The sequence below is a fragment of the Phaethon aethereus genome, assembly GCF_964289735.1.
Source record: "Phaethon aethereus genome assembly, chromosome: 1".
Lineage (NCBI taxonomy): Eukaryota > Metazoa > Chordata > Aves > Phaethontiformes > Phaethontidae > Phaethon > Phaethon aethereus.
Window position 1 is genome coordinate 103,633,825 of NC_138575.1, and position 25,610 is coordinate 103,659,434.

General features: G+C 53.7%; 1 protein-coding gene across 1 annotated transcript; it reads left to right on the forward strand.

The window, feature by feature from the left end:
* Window positions 1–6,560: 6,560 nt before the first annotated feature.
* On the forward strand, window positions 6,561–22,738 carry CD101 (CD101 molecule; the record flags this gene model as incomplete). Its single annotated transcript, XM_082014066.1, has 9 exons — window positions 6,561–6,612; window positions 7,860–8,240; window positions 9,285–9,705; window positions 12,471–12,847; window positions 13,631–14,014; window positions 14,930–15,334; window positions 18,242–18,649; window positions 19,508–19,903; window positions 22,542–22,738. The coding sequence occupies 9 exons, from the start codon at window positions 6,561–6,563 to the stop codon at window positions 22,736–22,738; spliced, it is 3,021 nt and encodes a 1,006-aa protein (XP_081870192.1).
* Window positions 22,739–25,610: the final 2,872 nt, after the last annotated feature.

Here is a 25,610-nt window from a genome sequence, read left to right on the forward strand (position 1 = left end):
TCTTCACTGATGAAGGGTGCTTTAGCTGCTTCATGAGGAACTGAAGTTGGGATTTTAAAAAAGGTTGCTCTGGCTCTGCTATTGAACCTTGTGAAACTGGTATTTTTCCCATGATCTCAGAGGAACGGGAAAGAGGGAATTGTTCTGGTAGGTGAGCAAAGGCTTTGAGGCTAGGTGAGCTGTAAGTGTAGTTCTACTATTGCTACCTTGCTTTGTCACTTCAGGAGCATAGCTGTGTGTCACTCCCATGTTCTTCTTAGTGCCGGACTGGCCATGCTCTGCCTGTGCCTTAGTGTTCTGGCTGGTAAAGATGGGACATTCTGCTGCGTAGGTGGTGGGGTTTCCCCGGCTAGCCCTTGTGTTGCTCTGTGGGACCTACAGCCTCTCCCTCTTCAGCCCAGTTGTCTGCTTACAATGCCCAGATGCTCTGCTCACTGCAGTGGGTTCAGGGCAGGGAAGAATCCATGTGCTTTCAGATCCACGTGCTGCTGTCAGAGGGAGGCACGTGCTTCCTGAAAAGGGTCTTGGAGACCCTCTAGACCTACCTCTAGTACTGGGAAACATATTTTGTGCATCTTCTGCTCAGGCCTTTTAGGAGAATAGCTCCCTACTGTAGCCACTGGTGCAGTGGGTTTTGGCAGCTGGAGTTGTCATTTTTCCCAGCTTAGATGTATTTAACAATTGGCTGCAGCAATGGCTGTTTAATTCCCTTGCTAACATTTCCAGGGCAGCTATTTAATATTTTTTTAAACCTTCTTGCTTCTGGAAATCCTATAATGAAATCCAAGCTCTGTCAATCTAATTAGTTTTGAAGTGCAGCATCTCCATAACTTAGAGACCTAAATAAGCAGCTTAATATTAAAACCTAGCTTCTTTCCCAACATGTAATACTGTTCTGTATTCCCCCACAGAAGTTCCTACTGAACAACAGCCTGCTGTGATTGCTCTCCCTCTCATAACCTCCCTCCTTTCCTCCCCGGCTTCTGCCCTTGCTGTGTCCATTGGGAACTGAAAGGACCAGGCGCAACCCTCTGCTGCTCTGCTTCAAACAGTCTTCCATGATGCTGCTTGCTTAAAAGATGCTCCTGCTTCGAATGCCAGCGTGGAGAGGTCCGGGGGCAGAATGTAGCAGCTCCTAGTGCTGTGCAGGAGCCGAGCCAGGCAGGGGAGCTGCACTTGCTGACTGCTTGGTGACGTGATCGAGCTCTGCATGTGCTGCGGCAGGGGATCGCTGGGATTTACAGAGGACAGGCTGTACTGCCTTGGAGCCAAGCCCTGCAGCCAGAGGAGCGTGGCCTGATGCGGCGCAGGAAAGGGCAGCGGCTGAGCAATGCTGCCACGCATGCTGGCTCCTTCCTGGGAGAGCTGTGGCGAGCTGGCAGGGAGGAGATGAATTAGCTCCCTTGGTGCAGCATCCCTCCTGGTCCCCAGTGGCATGTTGTGCCCCTCCCTGAACTTTCTGCCACCTGCAGCGAAGGCGAGATGTCCAGGAGATTTGTCAGAAATGCACTGTTGGCCCAAACTATGAAGACTGATGGAGCTATGGTTGTAGAGAAGTGAGGTTTTTCAGCCCATTTGTGTGGGTAAAATATTTAAAAACAAAAAAAAACCCAAATGGATGGGGGGGCTGAAGAGTTAAGAGTGATCTTATTGGGATAAGATATGAGGTATGTGCTTCAGGCTGTGCTTATGTCTTACTGGCAGAGCAGATTCAGAACAAGTGTGTTTGCCTGCTGCTGCAGTACTGAAGCAGGAATAACTCATACCACGTTCCTGAAGGACTTTGGTGTCTCTGCAGTGCCCTGGCCAATTTTATTCTTGTTTGACTTTTTGCAGTAGAAATGGTGCAAAAGTGAGCAAATGCTGGCTCACCAAAAAAGAGCTGTGGGCATTCTCTTCCTAGGCTAGCCCTAGCCTCTTACTGCTAAGAGTGGCCAGAGTCCTAGAAAGCTGCAGTTGCATAGGATGGGTTTTTCTCTGCTTCCCAGCCTGTTCTGTGCTTAGATTTCAATTGCCTTTTTTTTAAATCATTTGTTTCAGTTCCTGTACCGATAACTGTCTTTTTCAAGTGCAAAACAATTGCAACATCCTTTCTGTGCTGCTGTGTGTTTTGCTTATGAAGACTCTTGTCCTTGAAGCCTTGTCCCACAAGGGCTCAGGACACACAGGATTTGACTAACAGGGTCACTGCCATGAGAAAAAGTTGCTATTTTCATCACCTTTGCTAGATTTCCCCCTGTTTTTGTGGCTATCTCGTTTCCCTGGAACTTGCGGGTGGTTTGTTCAGCAGCATGTCAGATCTTCATCCACTGAGATCTCGCTTGGCTCCAACAGTCCAAGGTGAAAGCCCACGTAGCTGCTACGTGAGCTCTCAGCAAAGCGAGCCTGGCTCCGGCAGGAGCTGGAGGATTTGGGCATTTCTGCTCTGTCAGGAGGCTTCTGCCCATGAGAGTGTGCCCGGGGAATCGCAGCTGAGCTGGCCAGCCTTGGGGAAGCCAGGCAGCCGGCTGACTCCTGCTCTGTAATTGGGGGAAGTAACCAGCTGCCTTTGATGTCTGAGCTGGGCTGAGAAAACCTGATGGCAGACTTCAAAGTCTGTTGCGCCAGCTCCCCTGATTATCTGTAGGCTTCTGGCACGTCCCCCAAGACTGCCAGATTATCCCAGCTAATGCTGCTCTCTTCTCCGCATCCCCTACCCTGCCTGGTGCCAGGCCCTTGCTTTCAAGGCTCCCTCCCTCCCTCTCCTCCTGCCCCTCCCCGGTCACCGTGGGGATGTGGCAATGGCATTTCTGGGCCCAGGACTTGTCTCCTGAGATCTGTGAAGCAAAGGCAGGGGAGGTGTTTGTGGAGACCTTTCCTATAGCCTGCATCCCTGGGCTCTATTCCCCCTCCCCATTTGGTTGCAAGAGCAGCTTGAACTGTAGGAAGCTCTCTGCGGCTGCCCTTTGCAAGGCACTGCGGTGTTTACAGCCAAGCAGGCACCATGTGCCTTCCCCCCCAAAAAAGCCTTTGGGGAGTAGGACTCCCACCCACACTGATTGAGGGCAGGTTGCACAAGTTGAAGGGTGAGGAGGGGCTGGGAGGAAAGGACTGTGGTGTCTTTGCCCCTTCAGCCTCTCTGCTGGGACCTTGCTGCCTCAAATTTGTCCCCAGCTGCCTCTCCACCTGCACCTCAGTGCTTCGGGACCCCCAGGGTGCTTGTCTGTGTGAGTAGAGATGTGGAGGGCAGGTCACTGCTGAGGGCTGCCTTGGACAGGGGTGAGGAGCAGGCAGAGCTGCGGGGCTGAGCAGAGGCCCCAGAGCTCACACTCTTCCCAGAGCAGCTTGCTTTCACCTGGGGTGTTGTACAGCAATGCCCAAAAGCTCATGCGGGGAACTCTCCCTTTTAAGAGCTGGGTTGTTGGGGTTTTTTTGTCCTAGAGGAAGCAACCTCAGCAGTGGCTGAAAACCCTTCCTATGCAAAGCCAGATTTGCCCAAGACATGGTTTGAGGTTTTAATTTCTGTGGAAGTTGTGGTTTGTTGCTACTTTGCAGGAGGCATGGTAGGCTCTGTCCTCTGCTGCAATGGGTGGAAGCCAGCAAAGAGAGTCATGGCTGTGGGCAGGGGAGACAGGCGTCATCTGCTGCTCGGGAGCCTTGCTGCCTAACCCCAGGCACCCAAATGGGGCGAGGGAGCTCATGGGGCCCGTATAGCTGGGTGGTGTGCAAGCGGAGTGTCTGGTCAGTGGTTGTCCAGGAGGTTTCAAAGTCCCCATGGATGTTCCAGGTTGCTGCTGTGCTCTTAGGTAGAGTCTAAGTGTACCTTGGCTGCACTGGGCTAGGTAAAGCTTTCCATGCTTTATTTTTGGTGGTGTTTTTATGGAAAGCTTTGGCCCACAGTGGCTGAGCAGCATCCAAAAAAAAGGGTGCCCACAAAGGGATCTAGAGAGGCACAGAAAGAGGGAATGGGTATGGAGGCATGCAATTAAAGATGGTCATCACCCGCATGAAAGCTGAAGCCAGTGCTGTGGGCAACCAGACCTCTGGCCTTGTGCTCTGAAGCAAGAGATAGTGGTACCCTGCCAGGCTGTGCTGAGGGCTGGGGGACAGTAGGGCTTAATCCCCACTGCCCTGGTGCAGCCCTTCAGCTCACCAGGTGAGGTGCACAGGCACATGCACTGCCTAGCTTGGAGGAGGCAAGTCCTCTGCTCCTTGTGGGTATGGGCAGGGATCCTCTGTGCTATCCAAGAGGTGTATTTCCCCCTTGCTTCCTGTCCTGTGTCTTCCCCAGGAAAATGGAGTGAGGGAATCTTTCTCCCCATGGATCCGGCTTCCCTGTTGTGGTTTCTAACAGCAATGCTCTTTGTAAAGGATTCTACTTTATCCTGCCTTGCGTGGTTAATAGCCCCGCCATATGTCTGGTTGCCTTCCCAGGGAGGAAGAGAGTAAGTTTTAGACTGTGCAGTCCCAGGAAGAAGGACCTGCTGTTGTTGTCCACAGAGGAGCATCACTGTCAGTGATAGGCCTGGGCCAGGCAATCCTATTCTTCCCGGCTTCTCTATTGCAAATGGAAGCAGTGACTCATGCATCATTAGAGTTGCAAGCTTGGAGTTAAACTGTCCCTGTGTGTGTATTTATCTGCACACTGACTGTAGGAAGCTCACTGAGGTTGAACTCCATGTTTCTTTTCCATTTACTCTGTTGCTGTAGCAGAGATGCTTTTCCCTCCTCTGCAGTGGTAAGCGGGTTGGCTTACAGTCAGCAGGATCATCTCCGGGGTACTGCTGGCAGTGAGTTGCTCTTGGAAAGCAAACCCTTCCATCCCTTGCCTCCAAGATGGGAGGGTTTCATCCTGCAGCAGGGAACAGAAGCCTACTACGCAGTTATGGCTATGTGCATGGCTGTGTCCTACTGCCATGGGACAGTGGGCCCTCCTCACCAACAGGTGTGCTGGGGCACTCCACAGCTTGCCAGCCTCTGCCCTATCTGCTCACCTCCTCTGTGGAAGCCGCACATGGGTTTCAGCCCTGCATTACACCATCTTTCCTCAAAACAGGTGCTGCTCCTCTGCTCAATTTCATTGCAGTGAGGGTGGGTGGCAGGGAACAGGTGAGATTCTGGAGGGACCTCTCTGCCTGCTACCACAGCCTGTCCCCCTGGCCTGGATTTGGCTTTCTGGAGAGCTGTGTGGTGCTATGGGACCTGTGCACGCAGGCTGATGAGGAGCCAGCTAATGGAGGCGTGAGCCTTGCAGCGAGGATTCTCAGCCTCCTGGCCCCGAAGGCTGTCATATGAATGAGTTTATTAAATGGGGAAAGGAAGGACCTCGTGTTTGTTTTGGTTCGTTACATGAATTTTGTTCCCTCTAGGAGTCCCATGGGATCAAGCAAAAGGACTTGTTTTACAGTTGGTTTTTGCTTGTGAATCCCTGAGCTAATTTAGTCATCCAGTCAATGCCCTGGCAGTACGGTTAGAGCAGCATGGCTCAGGGGTAAATGCCTTGTGCTGCCATCTCTTCTGCAAAAAAACCCACCCAAACCAAAATACCACCCCCCACCACCCCCACCCAAAAAACAAACACCCAAACCCTAAACAAATCCTTTCAGAGAGTGTCTTTGAGCCCCTTGCTAGTGTTCGGCTGCACACCCCAGAGGCTAGGTTTCCCTTGCACAGGGTGCGTGCCTGTCAGCCTCCCACCATGTCTGTGGCACCTGCCGGCAGGAGCAGCAGCGTGCCCTGGGCCATGCAGAGCCGATGGCGCGATGCCATGTGGCAGCCCATGGCCTCAGCCCTCCCAAGTGCAGCTCCCCGTGGTCTCACTGCCCTATGAGCGGTGCTGGTCCAGGATCTCCTGCATCCAGGTGCCTGCCCATGGGCTGTGCTTACAGGAGAGCATTCCTGGATGATTTCTAGCTGTGTGGTGATCCTCTGAGAGCCGACAAGCTGGCTGGGCTGGGCAGGGCTAGGCTAACTGTTATGGCAGAGGGCCTCCTGCCTGTGTAGCCGATGGGCTCGTAGGAGTGGGAGAGACATCCCACTTGGGGTGCCCCACTGCACCCCATGCTAGAGCTTGGTCAGCCATCCTCGAGGAGCACTGTGCCAGCCCAGCCTGTACCTGAGGCATCATCCTGTTGTCTGCAGCTGCAGAAAATAAATAACGGGGGGAGCTTCATCCCTAGAAGTCTGGCCCCTTGCCCCCTCTGTTAACAGGGAGCAAGCTATTCCATGCACCGAAGTGGGAATTGTGAGGCAGGGGGTTAGTCTGTGAGCTGCTGTGGGACAGCAAAGCCACAGCCGGCAGCACCGGGCACCTCACAGACCCTCAGTGGCAGGAGGGGCCTGAGGCATCGTGCTCACCCAGGCGGCATGGGGCCAGGGTGCTGGCTGTCACCTCCCAGAGGCGTGTTACTTTGCAACCCACTCCCCAACCTCTCCCTGACGTTTCTAAGCAGAGGAAACCACCACCGCCAGGCAGCTTCCTCCCAGCCACTTTCAAAATAGTGGGGTGGCTGTCGCCATCGCCCATGAGAGCCTTCTGCCGCCCCTCTGGGAGAGGACCCAGGCAGAGTTTGCTGTTTCCCATGGGGCTGCTGCGATGCCTGGTGGCTGCCTTCCTCCTCCTCCTCTTCACAGGTGAGTGCCCTGCCTCGTGGCAGGGGCTTTCCTGGGGCAAGCAAGGGGGAAGTAAAGTACCTGGGGCTGGGAGCAGCACCCGCATGGATCAGAGGTGCGGGCTGTCTCCCCGGCCACTTTGCCTTCCTAAAGTGGGCAGATGGGACCTTTGCGAGTGGGTGGCTCAGCAGGGTGCTTTGCTGCGGCTGCAGGGCCAGGACGGCTCTGCTGTGGCTAGGACTGCTCTGGCTCAGTGGCCATGGTGGAAGGTGCAGCAGTACATTCTCTTTTTGGTACTGTGGTTTCACTCCAAAGGATAGCCCAGACCCTGGCAGCATTTTGGTGAGGGGACATGCATGCCCCTGTTGCGCAGCTGCTGGGAGTGTGGAGGGGGTTACCTGACCCCCATTTATCTTGGGATGGGGATTCTGAGGGTTTCTTAGGGTGTGCTGCTACCAGCTCCCTTCCCTGGCCTGGTCTTCATGGTTGGGTTTTGACTCGGTGCCCACGTCCTGTGGTCATTTTGCTTGGTGTGCACACTGGGCACCAGAATAGAGTGAGGCATCACTGTGAGCTCTGCAGGAGGGGAGGGTGAATAGGTGGCCATCACCTCCCTAAACACGCTGCAGGCAGAAATGGAGGAAGTCTTTGATGCCTTTCGGTGCCCCCTCCTTCTGGAGGAGCTCTTGCTGGTCTCTCTCCCATGCCCTCCCTGTTTCTGTTCATGCAGCACCTCTGCGTCACCCAGCCTGCCTGTTCCCTCTGCTGTCCCATGTCCCTTGGCTTCTGTGTTGCATCTTCTTCTCTGGCCATGGTCAGCTCTTGGCACCTGCTCTATTCCCCCCCCACTCCTCAGCTTGTGCAGGACCTGAGTGCTTCGTCCTCTTAATTTCAACACACCACAAGCTTCCTGCAATGATCTCAGCCTGGTTGCTGGTTGCTCTGAACAGCTGGCTGAGAGATGCTCTCCAGCCATGAACAGGCTTGACAGCCCTCTGGCCATGATGCTCTGGTCTCTGTCTTGTGACCCAGTGTGCTAGGAGACAAAGTTTGGAGGTCTGTTGTTACAGGACTTGTTCTTAAAATTGCAAGGGGTGTGAAGTCCTTTGGACTTCATGCTTCAAAGAATAAGACTGCACAGCAATTCTTTTCAGTATTACACTGCAGCCCTGTGCACATCCACACCCAACTGCCGTCTTGGGTGTGCAAGCGTATACATCTTGTAGCGTATACACCTGCAGACACCGCATGTGGCCACTGTTTGCCAGCAGGTTTGGGCACTGGCCAACGAGTGGTGACTGTTCAGAAGGGGCCCCTGTACCGTGTGAGGGGCTCCCACGTCACGCTGTGGTGCAAGGTGAGCGGCTACCAGGGCCCGGCGGAGCAGAACTTCCAGTGGTCCATCTACCTTCCCTCGGCCCCCGAGCGGGAGGTGCAGATCGTCAGCACCGTCGACCCCTCCTTCCCCTACGCCATCTACACCCAGCGGGTGCACAGCCGGGGGATCTATGTGGAGCGGGTGCAGGGGGACGCCGTCCTGCTGCACATCACCGAGCTGCAGGACCGGGACGCTGGGGAGTACGAGTGCCACACGCCCAACACCGATGAGAGGTACTTTGGGAGTTACAGCGCCAAGACGAACCTCTCAGGTGGGTCCCGAAAGAGAGCTTTGCTCCCTCCCAGGCAGGGGTGCAGGCAGGTTTCGACTGTCCCCACCTTTGCTCTGGGGGGAGATGCTTGTCTCTAGGTCTCTGACAGAGAGGCAGCTGGGGAAAGGGGTGATTAATGGGACTGGTGGGCACAAATTTTCCTTCTCTCTCCACTGTGGGATTGCTATACTGCCCCGAGGGGCCAAGATAGGGATGCCCAGATCATAGAATCATAAAATCCTTGGGAGGACCTTTAAAGGTCTCCCCACAGCCTTCTCTTCTTCAGGCTGAACAACTCCAACTCTCTCAGTCTTTCTTCATAGCAGAGGTGCTCCATCCCTCAGATATCCCCTTGTAGGTTGCTCTGGCCATTCCTCCCAGCCAGGGCAAGGGAAGGGAGACGAAGCCTCTGCTGTCCAATAGCCCAGCTTTAACTTCAGTTCCTGATGCAGCCACAGGATTTCACAGCTAAGCACTTAAGAGGGAGGGAGTTTTCAGGCTCTGTGTGTTAGCTGTTGGTGTCCTCTCAGGTCAGGGTATGGGACTTCACCCAAGCTGGATACCCACAGATAGAGGGAGGTAGCAGCTCCTGCAGAGCACTGGGGAGAGGGAACGCCACGGGGTGGAGAGGCAAAGGCCCTACTGTAATCTGCCAAGTCTACATGGTGGTATGGAACTTCCACTTGGTATTCACCCATTTCCTCCTTTATCCTGATGTTGTACCAGCCTGCACTTGGGGTCGTGAGGGGCTGGATGTTCATCTCCTTGGGGTTGCCTAATTAATACTGCCCACAGTTTGGCTGAAGAGGGTACTGCAGACAGATCCACTGTGCTTTCTTCCCTGCTGAGGTTTTAACCACTTCACACCTTGTCATAGGCTGATGGAAGCCATGTCAATCAGCTACAAAAGATATTTCTCCTATGCTGTCAGATCCCTTAGGGCCTGGCTGCAGTTTTGCAGTGGCTGACAGGTTGCCCATCAAGGCCGAGAGACAATCTTTCCCATGACGTGCTGCTCTCTGTGTTTTTCCCCCCCATGCTCAGTGATCGCAGACACCCTCTCGGCTTCCATGGCACGCCAGGTCCTCACCCGTGCTGAAGGAGACCCAGTGGAGCTCACCTGCGAGGTGTCCAAGTCCACTGTCCAGCACACGCATCTCTCTGTTGGCTGGTACCATCTTCAGGGAACCGGAGAAAGCCATGCTGAGGAGGTCCTCGCCCTCTCCAAAGACTTCATCTTGAGGCCAGGGCCCTCTTACATGCAGAGGTTTCTGGCAGGGGTTGTGCAGCTGAACAAGGTGGGGAACACGACGTACAAGCTCTCTATCGGGGGAGTGGAGCCGTCCGACCAGGGGCAGCTGTACTGTGAGGCGGCCGAGTGGATTCAGGATCCTGATGAAACGTGGAAAGACATCTCCCACAAGCAAACGGGGAGGACGTCGCTGGCTGTCATAAGCCCAGGTAAGACCCTTGCAAACTCACACGTTGGCTCCAACTCCTTTGTGCATTCTAGGCTCTATAGCAGCAGCCTTCAGTGGCCTTCGCCTGCCTCCGCCACAGCCCGGGGACCCACTGGTGGGTCTGGCTGCATCTGCCAGGCACTGAAGCGGGTGGGCTGGGCTCAGGGCCATGGCAGCCCCTGTTTTGGGAGCTGTTAGTGCATCTTGCTTTGGAGGTTTACATAGCTGAGTCTCTGACGCCGGCAGCGATCATGCAACCTCACAGGCTCACGCAAGGTGTTAGCAGAGAGAGAGCAGCCTGTGACCACAGCAGCCTGGCTCCTTGGCAGCATTACATTCCAGTGTGCAGAAAACCATGTTGTTAGACTGCCTTGAGGGTGTCTCAGCCTCAAAAACTGAAGTACGTAAGTCAAGTGCCCGTCATGGTGTCTTGGCCATGGGCACAGAGGGACATGGGGATGCACTGCATATGCTGCATGGCTCTGGTGTCTGCTGGAGGTGGCTTGTCTGTCTGTGCTGTCATGAGTCTGCTGGCCTGGGCTTTGTGTTTGCTGCCACTCCTCCGAGTGCCCTGCCTGCCATCCCCCCTGCTGCAAGCCCTTTGCTGGCTGCGGACCCTCACCCTGCTCTTTCTCCAGCTGCATGGGTAGCTGTGCCCAGAGGAAGGGAAAAATGTCTCTTTCCCCCACCCTTTGAGTTTCACCTCAAAGGAGCCAAGGCAAGGCTGTGTCTAGTTGATGCCCTTTAAGATAGGCAGTAGATGGGAGCAAGTCTCTCTCAGAAAAGATGCCTGGGGAGGTGGTGTACCCTGTCCCCATACCTCGGGGCAGATGGAGGAGGCTGCAGAGCTGGGGTGGTGAGGGGAACCACTGTCTCGTGGGAGGGTGGTGAGTCACAGCAGGAAGCCAAAGAAACGGATGGTTAAGGACCAAAAACCCTGTGTGCAGCTCAGGGGGGCAAGGTACCATGGGGAGGGGAGGGAAGTGCAGTCTCCCACTGTCAGAGCCTGGTTCCCAAAACCTGGCTGACTGGTAAAGCTTTTTCCCCCTTATTATGCACTGTTTGCAACAATGCCTTTCCATACCTGCTGCTGCCTGGCAAGCAATAGCAGTCAGTGTGCTTTCCTGCATCTGCTTGTTTAAGAGGGTTCACCATGACCAGTAGTGTGTGGTTTTGTGTACTGGTGCCACATGATTGCTTAGAAATAGAAAAACCTTGTCAGAGTTTAATATTTGCATGGTGGTAGCCATCAAGGGTAGAAGGGAGGCAATGGTGATAAGAGGACAACATGGTGGTTGTATTAGAGCTGCTGATATTGCCAGAGGGAAAGTGTGGCAGGCGTATGAGCCCTCCATCACATTTGTGGGGCTGGGGGCTCCCTCCAGAGACCTGTGGTAAAGCCTGGGCTGTGGGGCTGAGCACCCCATTTCACCGGGAGCCAGTGACCACTCTGACTGTGGCCAACTGCTCCAGTGTTTTCTATAAACTCTCCAGCAAATATTTGGGAATGCCAAACATATCTGCAGCAGCTGGGATTCCTGTTCACAAACTGTTTATGAACGAGTGTTTAAATTCACAGGGTACTCTACTTTCAATAAATTATTTGAGCCCTTCCAGTGGCAGTCTGGGAGTTGCTCTGTTTTACCTCCAAACCACAGTTCATAGCCTTGCTCTTGTTGTTAGACACGGTAGGCAGCACAGCGACCCAGCGGTGTGAGCCAGGCTGCCTGCCCCAGGAGTCGGGGCTCAGCCCTACCTCCTGTTTTTCAGCTGTGTCGCTGCTGTGTGGGGTCATGGCGCAGGGTTTCAGGGTACCCTGTGAGTCTCTGCCTGCAGCCACTCTCCAGCTGGGCTGAAGCTGGGAACCAGGGTGCATTAGTGACAGAGGCTTTGAATGCCCCATGAGGAAGGTGAATCCTATCATAGGACCCAGATACAGGGTCCTTATCTCAGGTGCAGCTGACTGCCCAAGAGGGTCTTCCAAGGAGAAGACGGCTTTGTGTTCCCCCTCTTTGCTCGGCACCTAATGCTGGTTGGTATGGGGGGCAGGACAGGGGCTAGGACGTGACCTCCACCTCCTCTTGCTTCTCTCCAGCCACCCCATGCTGTGATAAGTTTTGACATTTCTGCTTTCTGTAGGAACTAACCCAAAACCTCTCCAACTTGGAGAGCATCTCTTGCCCACATCCTGCAGCAGTCAGTGAGGGCTGCAGCAGCATGTGGGACCAGCAGCATCAGATTTAGACAAGCAGCTTGTATGCCAGTCCTCCACGTGCCTTCTCCCACCACAGACAGCAGAGTTAAAAACACCGCTGAGTGATAAAGCCCCTTTTGTGCCCCTTTCTGGTTTAAAGGGATATTTGTTACATGAAGCAGAACAGCTCCAGGAGGCAAGATGGAGCAGCCCCCTGCAAAAGCTGATGCCCCTGGGTTAGGGCAGCCCTCTGTTCGGATGCCTGAGCTGAGATGGGGTGGCTATGTCCCCAGGCCATCTGGGTGGGTGCTCTGCTTTGGAAGGGTTAGCTTCTCCAAAGGGGGGATCTTCAGGGCTCTGGTGCTTCCTCCACCTGTGACTGCTGGTTAGTGCCTGGAGCTGGCAACTGTCCCCCCACAGGCAAAATTTTCCATCCTGATCACTTTTCTAATGAAAGAAAATGTTTCAATAGTGAATTCCCTCCCATTTCTCTCTGCATGGCCATTGGTGCTGCCAGGCAGGAGGGAAGTGTGGACAGGGTCACCCAACATCCTCTTTGCTTTTGATTGCCCACAGACACCTCTCCGTGGACATCACTGCTGCTGAAAGCTCCCTTTCTGAAGGAGATACCTTGCAGTTAAATTGCATGGTGGGAGCCCAGAAGAGCAGCAGGCATTTCCAAGTGCTTTGGCTCCTCAACAGTGTGGAAGTGGCCAGGGTTGACCCCCATGGGGTATTGATTTGGGAGGAAGAATATGAGGAGAGAGCCAAGCTAGGGCAGCTCCGAGCATTCAAGCAAAGCAACACGGTTTATGTCCTCACCATCTATGAGGTGGGGCTGAAGGACAGCGGTACGTACCACTGCTCTGTTTCGGAGGTGAAGACTCCTGGAGACTTTCACAGCATCCAAACCAATATGTCATCAGACATCCAAGTCGATGTAAAGCCAATAGGTTAGTAAATCCGAATGGCTACTCCTCTAGGTAAAGCCTGCAGTGATCCCTGACTGGGGAACACTTCAAGTTTGGCCTCATCTTGGCAGGGGCAACATACCTGCTGTTTGCTGCAAGAATGCCAATGTGCCATAGATTTTGGTAGATGATCATGGGAAAAGCATTTGCTCTGGCAAATGGTAGCATGATGGATGCAGCAGCTATCAACAAAGTGTAAACTCAGTCTTTTTGCAATGAGTTTTGGGGAAAACAGGTAGAGTTCTGCAGAGGTTGGGTCCTCCTTTGTCTTTGGCACAGAAAATTGTAAGCAATGCCTGTTGCTACTCCTGAGGATCACAGGATGACCCAGCAGAACAGGTACTTCTGGATGGAGGGGGTCATTGCAGTTTCCATGAGTGTTCTCCCCATGTTTTGGAGGGATGACTTGAGAAATCACTCTAAGAAAGATGTGTAGGAGACTCTTGGTTTCCTTGTCATAGCTAGACAATGACTATCCTGATGTAGCAGGAGCTGCCTGTTTAAGGCAGAGCTGCCTACTCTATTTCTTAAGTATGTCTTTATGTATCCACATCCCAGGAAAGACATTAAAGAAGGAAGAAAAAAACCCAAACCACAAAGCCCTCTCCAAAGTTATGAGAAAAGGCTGGTTGAAAATTTCAGACAATTCCTTTCCTTTTCCAATGTCAAGATTTATCTAGTCTATCTGTTTAATGCCACAGTATCTCTGGTTTTCTCTGAGGAGCACAACAACGTCCCCTCCCACGCAGTAACTGTTTTTTGCAGTGAGCCGCATGCGCCTGTCTGTGTCCACCAGCACGCCACGGGTCATGGTGGGAGATGCCTTGATTCTCTTCTGCAAGGTGCAAGGAGCAATCAGCCCTGTGTCTGTGCAATGGTGGCACCTGCCACCACAGCACCCGGGTCCTCGGGTGCTGGTGGCCACCATGGAGCAGGATGGGACCATGAGCCTGGGCAGCACCTACCAGGACAGCAGGACTTGGGGGAGCCTCCGGCTAGAGAAGCTGAGCGCTGGTGCTTTCACCCTGGTGATCCCCAACACGTTGGATGAGGGTGACGGTGGGCAGTACTGGTGTGAAGCAACAGAGTGGTCCCGAAGCCAGAGCCGGACAGAGGAGGGGGAGACAGCGGTGACAGTCAGCTCCATGGGTGAGTTGGACCACCTCTATTTCTAGGCTTTCAAGCTGGACGCGCTGGAGGCAAGGCTTGGAGAAGCGACTGGACACATGTGGGTAGGACAGAGGTCTGCTGTGCCCTGAGCTCTGCTGCTGCAGGGTGACCTAAGGCTGATCACTTGGCCCTGGAGTGCCTCATTTTCCCCATTTCTAGCAGAAGTCCTCCCTGAGATGTTTTGGGAGAGACAAGTGGGACACAACAGTTAAAGTGCCCAGAGACCTAAAAGGCAACGGCTTGCTCAGCAGGTCTTTCTGACTGTCTCCTTAACTTGAAATACAAAATATCTGTTCTAGCAGCATAATTACTTACAGTAATTAAGCTCAACAAAGGCACTTGCTGACTTGTATGGTGGCCTTTCAGAGATACATCCTGGTGCTGGCATCGGATCGCTTCTCCTGCCCTCCTGTCTGAGCACAGAGCCGCTAACCCTCCCCGGCGTGCAACCCCCACACCGTTTCTTCTTTTGATAGCTGGAATGGGTGCCTTTATGGAGAGGCAGCTTTTGGTTGTGATTTAGAGCGGTTTTCCTTTCTTATTGCTGGGCCTGGGTGCCTGAGAGCACTGGTTGGGCCACAGGAGGCTTTTGTGGAGGGTGGACAGAAGCAGCAAACAGGGAAGCAGCATTAGCAGAGGATCCTCGGCTCCCTGCCATGGGGTGGGACTGGGGAGCCTGGAAGAGAGGGTTGCCCAGGGCGGGCTGGGGAGTGGGAGAGCAGGGACGAGGTAGGAGAGCTCTCGGGGAGAGCAGCACTGGCAGAGGAGCGGCAGGACTGCTGGCTGCCATGGGGTTGCAGTGGCTGGGGCGGCGGGGATGGCGCTGCATGGAGAGGGTGGTGGCATGGGGCAGGGTTCCTGTCCTGGCGCCAAGGGCTCTCTCCTCCCAAGCAGGTCTCGGTCTGCACGCCACACTGAGGAGCCGAATTGCCACCGTCAGATACGGGCAGAGTTTTGAACTCGTCTGCCAAGTGAACGCCAACTATACCCTCGAGGAGGTGCCGGTGTCTGTGGGGTGGCTCTTCCAGCCCAGCCCGCCTGCCGGCCACTACCAGAAGCTGGTCCAGGTCCTTCCCAGTGGCACCATGGCCTGGGGGGAAGCGCAGCCACACTTCCAGGGGAAAGCCCAGCTGACGAAGGCTGCCACCTCCTTCAGGCTGCACATCCACCGTGCTGTGGCTGCCGACGAGGGGACATACCAGTGTGAGGTGGAGGTCTGGAGGAGGCATGCTCTGCCTCAGGGGCAGCCGGCAGCCACCGCCAGGTCCAACGCTGTGGGGATAAAGGTGGTGCTGCCAGGTAAGCAGTGCCATGAACGCTTTTTCAGCAGAGATCTCTCCTTCTGCAACTTTAAATCCATCAAATGTGACCAGGGGCAACCAGAACCACTGATGGCTCAGGTGTGCCCAGCCGGGTCACCCCCTGCGGCCGCATGAGGCGGTGCTGCCTGTCCTGTTTCTTCCTCAGCACCCATGGCTCCTGACAACGCTCTTGGAGGCAAATTTGGTGGTGGGGAGTGGCTATTTGTTTGCAAATGATGCCAAGCATATAGGGATCAGCCTTGCCACTAGGATTTTAAGCCTTGTTTCTGGGAAGAAGTATTCCCCCCCGCAAGGAGCCTGCTTGAATGCTAGGGGTGTAAGGTATCTCCCATGGTGTGGGCTTCTGCGGGGCTGTGGGGTGGTAGGGAGAGACTAGTCCCCAAAGCTGCTGCTAGGGAGATGTCCACATCCCCCTGAGCTTCCCCCCGTGTATTTGAGGTGCGCTGAGAAAGCACCAGGGCTCACTGCTGGGCTGGGAGCCATCACTGAGCCGCAAGGTGCCGGGGGCTCTGGGTGGAGGTATCTCCCCCCAGGCTGGGCTGTGCAGCCAGGGACCGTGCTCAGGGTTGCCTTTTACGGCCACCTCTGCAGGCAGGGTCTGCGCCGCTGCTGCGCCTGCCGGCATTGCACAGGGAGCCTTATCCTCTTATGGAAGAGAGATGTTTGCAAATGCACCGCAGCTCCCTGGCCGTCCTGCCATGAGCCTGCTCCCTGCCACCCCCGGCAGCAGCACGGTGTTGGCTTGCCCCGCTTGGCTGTGGCTGCTGCAGGAATTTAAAGGGCTGTCCCAGCCAAAACCTGTGGAGGCAGGCATGAGGATATGTTGGGGTTTGGTTTCTTTTTTCCTCATGTCTGTTCTGCCAGCAAAGGAGAGTTTTTGCTCTTTTTTCATGCATTAAGTGCTCCTTCCTCTAAACCCTGGGTTTTTGGGATCACAATCCAGTGAACTGAAATTATGTATTTTCTGTGTGGTTTTTTTTTTTTTAACTGATGGGTTTGCTGTAGTGTAAGCTGATGCATTCCTTTCCCTGTTCAGGCTTGTTTCCATGGTGCTCTCCCTCCTGCTCCACTCCTGCTCTTCCCTCGCCTCTGCGGAGCTGGGTGCTGGGATGCTCCGTGTTACACCTGAGCTACAGCTGGCCTGGGGCAGGGGGTCTGTGCGGTGGTACTGAGGCTGAGGGGTGACAGCAGACAGTGGCTGTGAGCGTCTGTCAGTGGTGTACATGGCATTAAGACAAGCAGGTGTCATTGTAGATCATCTACACAGAGGAGACAGCAGCAGTGGAGCAGCAAGATACTGTGACGTTTGGCTCCAAATGTATTGCAGCCATTACTGGATACTGCGATGCTGTAAAGATGGTGGGAACTGGGAGGGGGGCTATGCGCAGTGGGAGGTGGCTGCTAGCTCTGGTACCGTCTGTCTGAGAAAGGCAGCGTGAGCCAGTGAAGGATATTTAAGAAGGTAGAGAAGTAAGTCTGGGACCGAAGCTGGCTCTAGCAGCAATGGGATGAGGTGAAGCTGCAGAAAAATGAAGCTGCAAATCACAAAAATCAGCAGCCTGTTTCTTTATGTGTAAAATCTCATGGTTAGAGCCTGCACAGATACTGGAGTTCTTGACTTTTGCTTTGGCACTTTATTTACCACTCGGTGTCAGTCGGTGCTTTAGGAGTTTAAATGTCACTGTGGATCTGGCCTGTAGCTTCAGACGGGAGGGACATGAGTGAAAAGCTGTAACAGGAGGGGAAGGAGGACAGGTCCTTTCCACCTCCAACCTCTCAGGTAGTTCTGCATCTGACCCTTGGTGGGGTCCCATAGGCAGTGCCCTGGGCAGGCAGGTGGACATCCAGACATAATGTGCCTTGCTGTTCAACCCTAGTGGGGATGCTCCCCCCAGCCTCTCAGTGCAGCCGCCCATGGTGGCTTCCCCCGGCTCCAGAGCAAGCTGTGGGGGGCTTTGCACTAGCCAGCCCTCCGGCCAGCCGGCCAGGCCGCATGGGTCGCTGCAGCAGCTGTGCCTCTCTGTGTGCTCCGCTGCTCCCGGGCCGGGCAGAAAGTGTGGCGTCAGCGGTCAGGGCTCATAGCAAGGTGGGCAGCGAGAGGCTCGGCTTGGTTGATTAAATTGAAATTGGAAGGGAAAATGGCACCACGTCTTTTGGTGCCAAAGGAAAAGGCAAGCAGCTGCCCTGTCCTTTTTGGTAGTTGATCTTTAGTGGGAATGAAGAGGAGCGAGAAGAGACTCGGGATGCAAAGAAAGGGGCTTTACAGCAAGTGCTCCACTTCCTCTCGGAGAAGATCACCTCGAGAGCGTTAACAGCAATTTTCCTCATCAAAATTGAGTGCTCACAGCAGCGGTTCCTGTGGCTCCTCTCTGAGCTCTAGTAGCTTTTGCTTCTCTGGAGTATTTTCTGCCCTGGTGGGTGTCAGGCCAGGCCATGCTCAAGCGAGAGGCCACCCTGGGCAGTTTGCTGTCTCCTGTGCTGGCAGCCTCTCTGGGTTTGGGGAAAGGTCCTGGCTTTTACCTGCTGACTCTGACTGCAGCAGCGCTGCCCAGAGCAGCTCGCTTGGAGGGAGGTGCCATTATGCTCACTTGTGTGCGAGCCTGCCGACAGGAGCGGTGGCACACGGACGTTTTGGCTTCAGACAGAGGCCTTGCCTCCGAGCTCCAGCACGGCGGCTGCCTCCATCTCCCCATTCCTGCCCTCTGCCTCCTCCGCTACTCCCCTGCCCAGTAGCAGCCAGTGATTCCCCGCCACAGTTCACGTAAAGGTGTGTGGACTGGCTCTTTCCCCCCTTCCTCACCAGGACAGCCTTATTCCCCTCCATGCCAGCATCCCTGTATTGACAGCGGCAGCTGGCATGATTGTTTCGTTTCTCCATTTTTAGAAAGCAACCTTCAGGTGTCTACGAAAGAGAGCTCTGTGGAGATTGCTGGCGGTGCTGACACAGCCATTGAGTGCAGGATCATGTTTGCCCAGAATAATTCTCAGTTTGCCGTTACCTGGTACCTCCTACCTCCTTCTCCAGCCGATGCAACGCCCTTGCGAATCGTAAGGGCCAACTACAGCAACATACTGGAGTACGGGGCTGAGTTCAGCTCTCCTGCACAAAAGTCCCGGTTCCTGAGCCAGAGGCTGTCCAGCAATGTCTTCTGGCTGCGGATACTCTCTGCAAACCCCAGGGACCAGGGCAGGTACTACTGTGTGGTAGAGGAATGGCTCTGGCTGGTGGACGGCTGGTACAACCTCGGAGAGAGAGCATCGGGAAGGACCACGCTGGAGTTCAAGCTCCCAGGTGAGCGGCGGTTGTCTCTTGTGTAGCTGCTTCTGGAGAAGGTTGGATCAATTTACGATGGGGCCCCCGCCAGGCCTCTCCTAAGCAGGCGGAGTTTAAGGGGAAGCAGCAGCTCCGGCGCTGGGTCTGAGACTTAGGGATGCAGGAGGTGTCAGTGCCTCTCAGATGGAAATAGGCCAGTAAGAGGATTTACTACATCTTCCCAAACAAGTCAAGCTGTTGTTTTTGCCATGGGCAGATGATGTCTAATGCTTCGTAACAAAGTGAACCGTGGTGTTTTCTTTTTCCTCCCTCCAACACGTGGTGCACTTGGTTGTTGTACAGTGCTGTGAATAAAAGAAGCAGCCCTTTCCTGGTACTCCCAAGCATCTTGAAGTAAGATGCAAAGTTTTCCCTACCCTTCTGCGCATAGCCACAGAGAACAAGGCTGAACGCTTAGCTGCGCTCACCTTGGGCACTGCACCACTGGGGTGCACGGTGGGTCTCCCTGGCTCAGTCCTTCCCCCTCTCAGCATGACATGGCTTATGGCTGCAGCCCTAAATAAAGTGGATCAGAGAATTCCAGCTCCCTAAATAGCTTTCAGTCCAATGGATGCCTTATCGCTTATTTGGAAGGGGTGGGAAATACTACAGCAGGGGGTCTCAAGATGATGGCAGGGGGAAGAACACACCCCAAGGGAGAGAATGATTCACAGGAGCGCGGGGGCCGGGGGTGTCCTGCAGAAGCTCTTCCAAGAACCCATCCCAATCCCCTACGCTCGCTCCGGAAAATTTTCCGTCAGCCTGCGGGTGCAGATGGGAAGATTTCTACAGCAGTGCAATGCTGCAACGTCTCTTTCTGCTTGCACCCTGCCCCAGAGCACGAACTGCACCTGGAGAAAACCAACCACAGCATCTTGGCGAGGCAGGGCGAGGAGGTGACGCTGCACTGCCTGCTGCGGGGCGCACGCACGCCCGCCACCCGCCTCTCAGCCACCTGGTTTCGGAGGGAGGAAAGCGGCTACGCCAGGCCCCTGCTCACCCTCCACTGCGACGGTGCCATCGAGTACCCCTGGGAGAGCCTGGCCGGGAGGCTGCACCTCCGCCGCCCTGCCGCCGGTGACTTCAGCCTGACGCTGCACAGCGTGGAGGAGAGCGATGCCGGCGTGTACCACTGCCAGGTGCAGGAGTGGCAGCAGCAGAGCGAGGGGAAGGGCTGGGCTCTGCAAGCCTCGGCGTGCTCGGGGTACACCCAGCTCGCGACCATCCCACCAGGTAACGCTGCCAGGCGTGAGGGGCGGCTCGCCCCACACCGGTTCCCCCTTAGCTGTGCTGGGGGGCGGGGGCTGGGTAACGGCAGCTCTCTGCTGGCGGTGCCGGCTGCAATGGCAAGGATGCAGCGGGGATGGGAGGACTTGCAAAGGGATTGCAGTGGGGTCGGTGCTGGGGAGATTGCCAGAGTTGTGTTGGAAGCCAGGGGAGGGAGGGGAGCTCTTCGAAGAATGCATGCTATGGGCCTGGTGAGGGAGGCAATGAGATCCCATTCCCAGTCCCATCCATCTGCCAAGGCTGAATCGCGGGTGCTTGGCATTGTAAACACTGGAGGTGGTGGTCAGATGAGATACCAAGAGCTCTGACCATGGGGCACATGGTCCAAAGGGTCCCATTGAGTGTGCTTGTGTCTGCTGTGCTTTGCTGGCTTGCAGGGTCTCTGCAGGACCATGGGTACAAACCTTTATTCTCAGTGATGCCATTTGGACCAGAATGCTAATGGTTTGGGGGGAAAAAAAATCTTGTGGTGTGATTTTTCTGGCAAGTCTGTCTCCAGTGAGGTCTCTAAAAACAGCCTTTGTCCTCTTGGGGTGAGTTGGGGTGCATGTTAGATTCAAAAATAGAGCTGGATTCTGCATACAGAATTTTAAATTAAAAAAAAATAAAATAAAAAAAGCAAAGGTTTCATTCAGGCACACACAGGTTTTTTTAGGGAGGTAACAAGAAGGATAAAAGTATGCTTTTGTTGCCTCTTTGGGAAATGGGTCATCTGGGTCTCCTATGTGGAGGAAGAAATATGAACAGTGAAATCAGTTGTGTTTGCACCCAGCTGAGAGGATCTGGCAGTTCTTCTCGTGCCTTCAGCCCTGGAGCTGCCATGCCCGAAGCCAGCCTGGGTGCCCACATGTGGTTATAGCTTCTGCAGCAATTACCGATGCCGGCCGACATGGAAGAGCTCGGGGGGCCCTGTAGAGCCCTCCCTCCCGCTACTGGCAGAGGCACGCACAGAGCCTACTCACATGACTGCACCTACAGCAAAGCTAATCTGGATTTAATTGCACAAGGAGGGACTGACAGTGCTTCATCCCCCTGCTGTTATGTTCCTGCTGTTGTCCATCACGGCTCCCTCTAGCAGTCGCATTTCCCCTTCATCAGCTCCCTCTGCCTCTTGTTACCTGGTACTGGTGGAGTAACCATTGCTAAAATTGCTCAGTAACTGCTGGAAAATTCTCCTCCAATTTTTGCATATGTGTTTGGGCCAAACAGCTTTCATGGTTTTCAGAAAACCCAAGAGACTAGTGGGGTGTTCTTTCTTTCTTTTTCTCTCTCTCCTTTTTTTTTTTTTTCCTTGGGGGTGTGTGTGTTTCTTCAGTGATGCAGGTAATCTCAGAATGCCCCTCTGGCTCACAGATTTCAATGTTGCAGAGTTTTCTGAGAGCTAAGGACACAGCCGTGTGCAAGTATAACTGTAACCAAGAGTAACTTCATCTCTAATCCCTGATGCTGATGCCTCCCTAGTACTACAGAGGCATTCACGTAGTGGAGACTTCACCCTGTTTTCCTACAGGAGAGTAAATGCTGCTCCCGTCTATATGGATGGGACACAGAGCTTCAGAGGTAGAGAGGTAAAAGCCAGTTTCACAGCCAGGAGTAGCCCCCAGGCTGGTTCATCCCTGGGGACACACCTGGCCCACCAGGCTGTGTAGGTCCCTCGGTCCCTCGTGGACAGCTTCAAATCATCAGACCTGCGTGATCAGCATGGTTCTGCAGAGCAAGCGTAAAGCATCTGCGCATGGGTATTGGGTAAGGAGGAGAATTGAGGAACAACACTTTGAGATGGATAAAACGGACCCAAAGGAATTGGCGTGACCCTTCGTGGTGGGCCAGGTGCATCTGAGGTCAGTCTGTGGTGTTGAAGCTGTGTGCCAAGCGAGGAGACTTTGATGGCCAGCATTAGTCAGTGGCTGTAAGGAGCCTGGGACAAAAATGGAGAGGCTGCAAATGAGAGCTTTTCAGGTAGTGTGGGGCTGACCCGACTCAGCCTTTCGCAGTACCTGGAGGGTCCGCCAGCTGTACAGGCAGCCCGCACCCCAAGCGGGGAGCTGTTCTGCAGGAGCTGCCGGGAATGGGGTCTGCAGCTGCCTGCGGCTCGGCGTGGCTGAAACAGAATAGCAGAAGCAAGGAGGGGCAGGTGTCTGGGGGAGACAGGGACCTCCTTGATCTCCTTTCCTTTGCTTTCCTCTGGTCCCTCCTTGTTCTGTGCTGTCAGCCTCTGACAGACCTCTGCCTCACCCCACTGTCACTGGTGTCGGGCAGGGACCCAGGGGTGAAGGGTTACATGGCTTTTCGTTACTGAGTCCAGACTGGAACGAGTTAGCTGAAAAGCCATGCTGTTTCTGTTGGGATGTTTCAGCTGAACAAGCTGGGGCCCTATCTGATGTCCCAAAACAAGAAATGGAGGAAAATTACCTGGTTTCTCTCCCCCCTCTCCTCAGGTAGCCTGTGTGAATTCTTAAAAATTGGTAGCTGTTGAAGATTGAGGAAAAAGTGTTAAGAAGTTAACCTGTAGAAACAGTACGAGAGAGAAACTCAAACTAGCTTGGGGCCTCACTTACTTGTTTTTCTTTCTTTTTTCCTCCAGAGTCAACTGTTTTGTCTAGGATCTGCTCATCACCACCACTGCTGAACTTCATCCTATACTTACCACTGGTTCTGATCCTCCTCCTGGCCCTTGCTGTCTTCTGCTGGTACTTCAAATTTGGAAAAAGCAAGAAGGGCAACATTGCAGGAGACGAGCTGATGGAACTGCAAGGGGCTGGAGGGGTTAAGAAAACTTAGCTGATCTATAATGGCAGATGTAACTCGAAGGAGTGGAGCTCACCAGCTGAGGAGGACTGAGTATTTGCAGAGTGGCTTTTTATTGTTTTGTAGAAGCTCTTGCAATGAATCCTTGAAATTGCGTGTTTACTTTCAGTGGAATGAAGTGGCTTTGAATTACTAAGCAAACAGGGTTTTCATAACAGGTGTTCCTGTCTCTTAGGTTACGTACCTGCCCGTTTCACGTGCTGTTCATTGTGGTATATTTGAGGTCCTTGCAGTATGTGTCTCCCACTGTGGTTGGAAGTGGTGTTATTCCTCTACAGGTGTAAGGGAAAAAACAGATCTTTTTGCACTGCGACACGAAAGTATCAAATTGCTATGCATTTTAGATGATTTGACAAAGTCTATGTGGTGTGCAGGCTAAAAACCAGTGGCAGAGCTGGAAATGGAATATTGGTGTCCCATTTAAGACACTGCACTTGCCTTTGCCCACCCTTTGCTGGGGAAGCTCTCAGACAATGCTGTCTCCTCATTCTGAGAGCGCTTGTGTGCAAAGAGCATCTTCTCTGAAAGGAAATGGGTCTTCATCAGAAGACCCGTCACAGGATGATGAGGACTGAGCAAGGCTGGCTGGGGCTGAAGAAAGTCCATGCCAGGGGTACCCCAGCCATCCACAAAAAAACGAATCCTGTTGATCCAATAAGGGACTCACATGGAGTCTTGAATCCCAGAAGGAAGCAGTGGACACCAAGTCATCTTGGAGATGAGTGTACAAAGACTTTCCAGCTCCTTCCTTTGCTGGGACTGCTGTAGGAGAAGACAGCATCCAGCCCCTCGTGCTTGGGCTATCTGTGGGTCGGGAAGCTGCACAGCTTCTGGAGCTGCCAGGTTGTACCACATAATAAAAACGCCATGTGTGTGCCTGCAGAGCAGCTCCTCTGTGCTCTGGGATCCAGCTCAGGCTCGCCTTTTCAAGGCTGAGGGAGCTCTGCTACCTGAAGGCTGTCTGGCTGATGCATTAGAGGAAAGGAGATTTCAATCCAGTCCCTATAGGTCAAGGGATACTCTATCCCTGGTGGTGCAAAGTGGGATGTGGTCCCAGCGAGTTGTAAGGTCAGGCGTCAGGGTGACACTCAAAGCACCATCCTCAAACAAAAGCAGCCGTATGGAAATCATGGCAGATGTTTATGAACCTGCTTCCTTTGACCAGGGGGAGGGTTGGAGACACCACAGCACCTCTAGGTTCAAGTCCTTCACTTTCCTTACAATTAGAAAAGCTGCCTGCCCTGTATCCCGAGGAACTGGGAGATGCTTCAGTCCCTTTCTCCTTGAAAAAGCACTTTTTGCATAAGTTTGAAGACTACTGCTCCTGTTCCCCTGTTCAGCCACCTCGTGTCTGTACTGGCTGGCTCCAGCTTGCTCAGCCTTTCCCTGCGGGTTACGTTTTCTGGACCTCGCGCAGCTTTTCCCTTTGCCGCCCTGACCCCAGCTGCCTCTCCCGTGGCGTGAGTGCTCAGAGCCGCACATGGGGCTCTCTGCAGAGAGGTTTCCCCCCTGCCTTCTGGGTTACGTCCTGTTTACACATCCCAGTGGGATGTTTGATTTTCTGTGTGCGTGTGACAGCACGCACCATTCGTGCTTGGCTCGTAATCGGCAGGCTCCCCTCCTGCAGGTTTGCCGTCTAGCAAGTCGTTTCTCCACTGTGTGTTCAGGCTGTTGACTTTTCCCGTCTAATTGAAGCACCGTTTGCACGGCTCTGTTGAACAGCCTTCTGCACCAGTTTGCGAAAGATCCTGCTGTCTGTTTGTCTTAGTCCTGTCTCGATAATGCTTTAACTCATGGAGCGGTTTCAGTCTGTTTTGACAGAGAAGCAGATGCTCCCAGGACATTAAACTCCTACAGGTTTCATGAAAAGTGGTAGCTGGATGAATGAGAGGAGGCAGGTGAGTTGTCCCACCAAGGGAAGGCTGCAGTGCGAGCTGCCTGACAGCCAGCCCTGAGCCAGCCGTATGCTGACTGCCTGGTGCCCAGCTCGTAACGAGGGGATACAGAAAGGAGGTGTGTTAGGGTGCGGGAAAGGAAAAGAGGAACCATTTTTCACCATAAACTATTAACAATTAATCTGTGGACATAGTTCATCTACCAGTTCTGGTGCTGTCCCTCTGTGTCTTCACTTGGATCGTTTCCTTAGCTTGCCTGTAAGAGCACCTTGGCAGCATACTTCACAAGCCTTGGTAAAGTCAAGAATACCTGATGCCTACTGCTTACACCTTCTCAGAAGGCTTGCAGCCTTCTTGCAGGGGAGATTCGGTAGGTCTGACATGCTCTGTTCTTGTTTAAAACAAACCGTAAAAGTTTCTTTTCTTTTTTTCTTGCATTCTCCTAGGTGTTTCTAAGTACTTTGTCCCTTTATCTCCCTAAGGATTGCAGGTAAGAAGATGCGAGTGTTCAGTTTCCCCTTCCTTTAAAAAATAATTTTGCCCTTTTCTTGTCACTTGGTGTCTCACACCTCCTCAGATTTTACCACAGCAAACCACTGACAGCTTGACAGCCCATTCTTTACGTGTCTTAGGATGAACCTCATCAAGAGCAGCCTTCTGCTCAAAAAAATCTAACTTATTTAGGTTGCTAACCATTACCAGGGTGCTGGGGTGGTGGCGTGGGACAACCCCTACCCTGCTGCAGTGGTCACTTGTACGGGTCAGTCTCCATAAGCTGCGCAAGCCCTATGGGTGACCTGGCTGGGTTTGGTGCATCCCCCAAGCCCACACTGGCCCCTCACTCAGCCACCTCAGCACGCTGTTGCAGGTCTGTGGAGGCATCTTTGCTGCCACTTGATCTTCATGTAAAAAGCTGCAAACTCTACTGCAACATGAGTTTTTTGCATCTG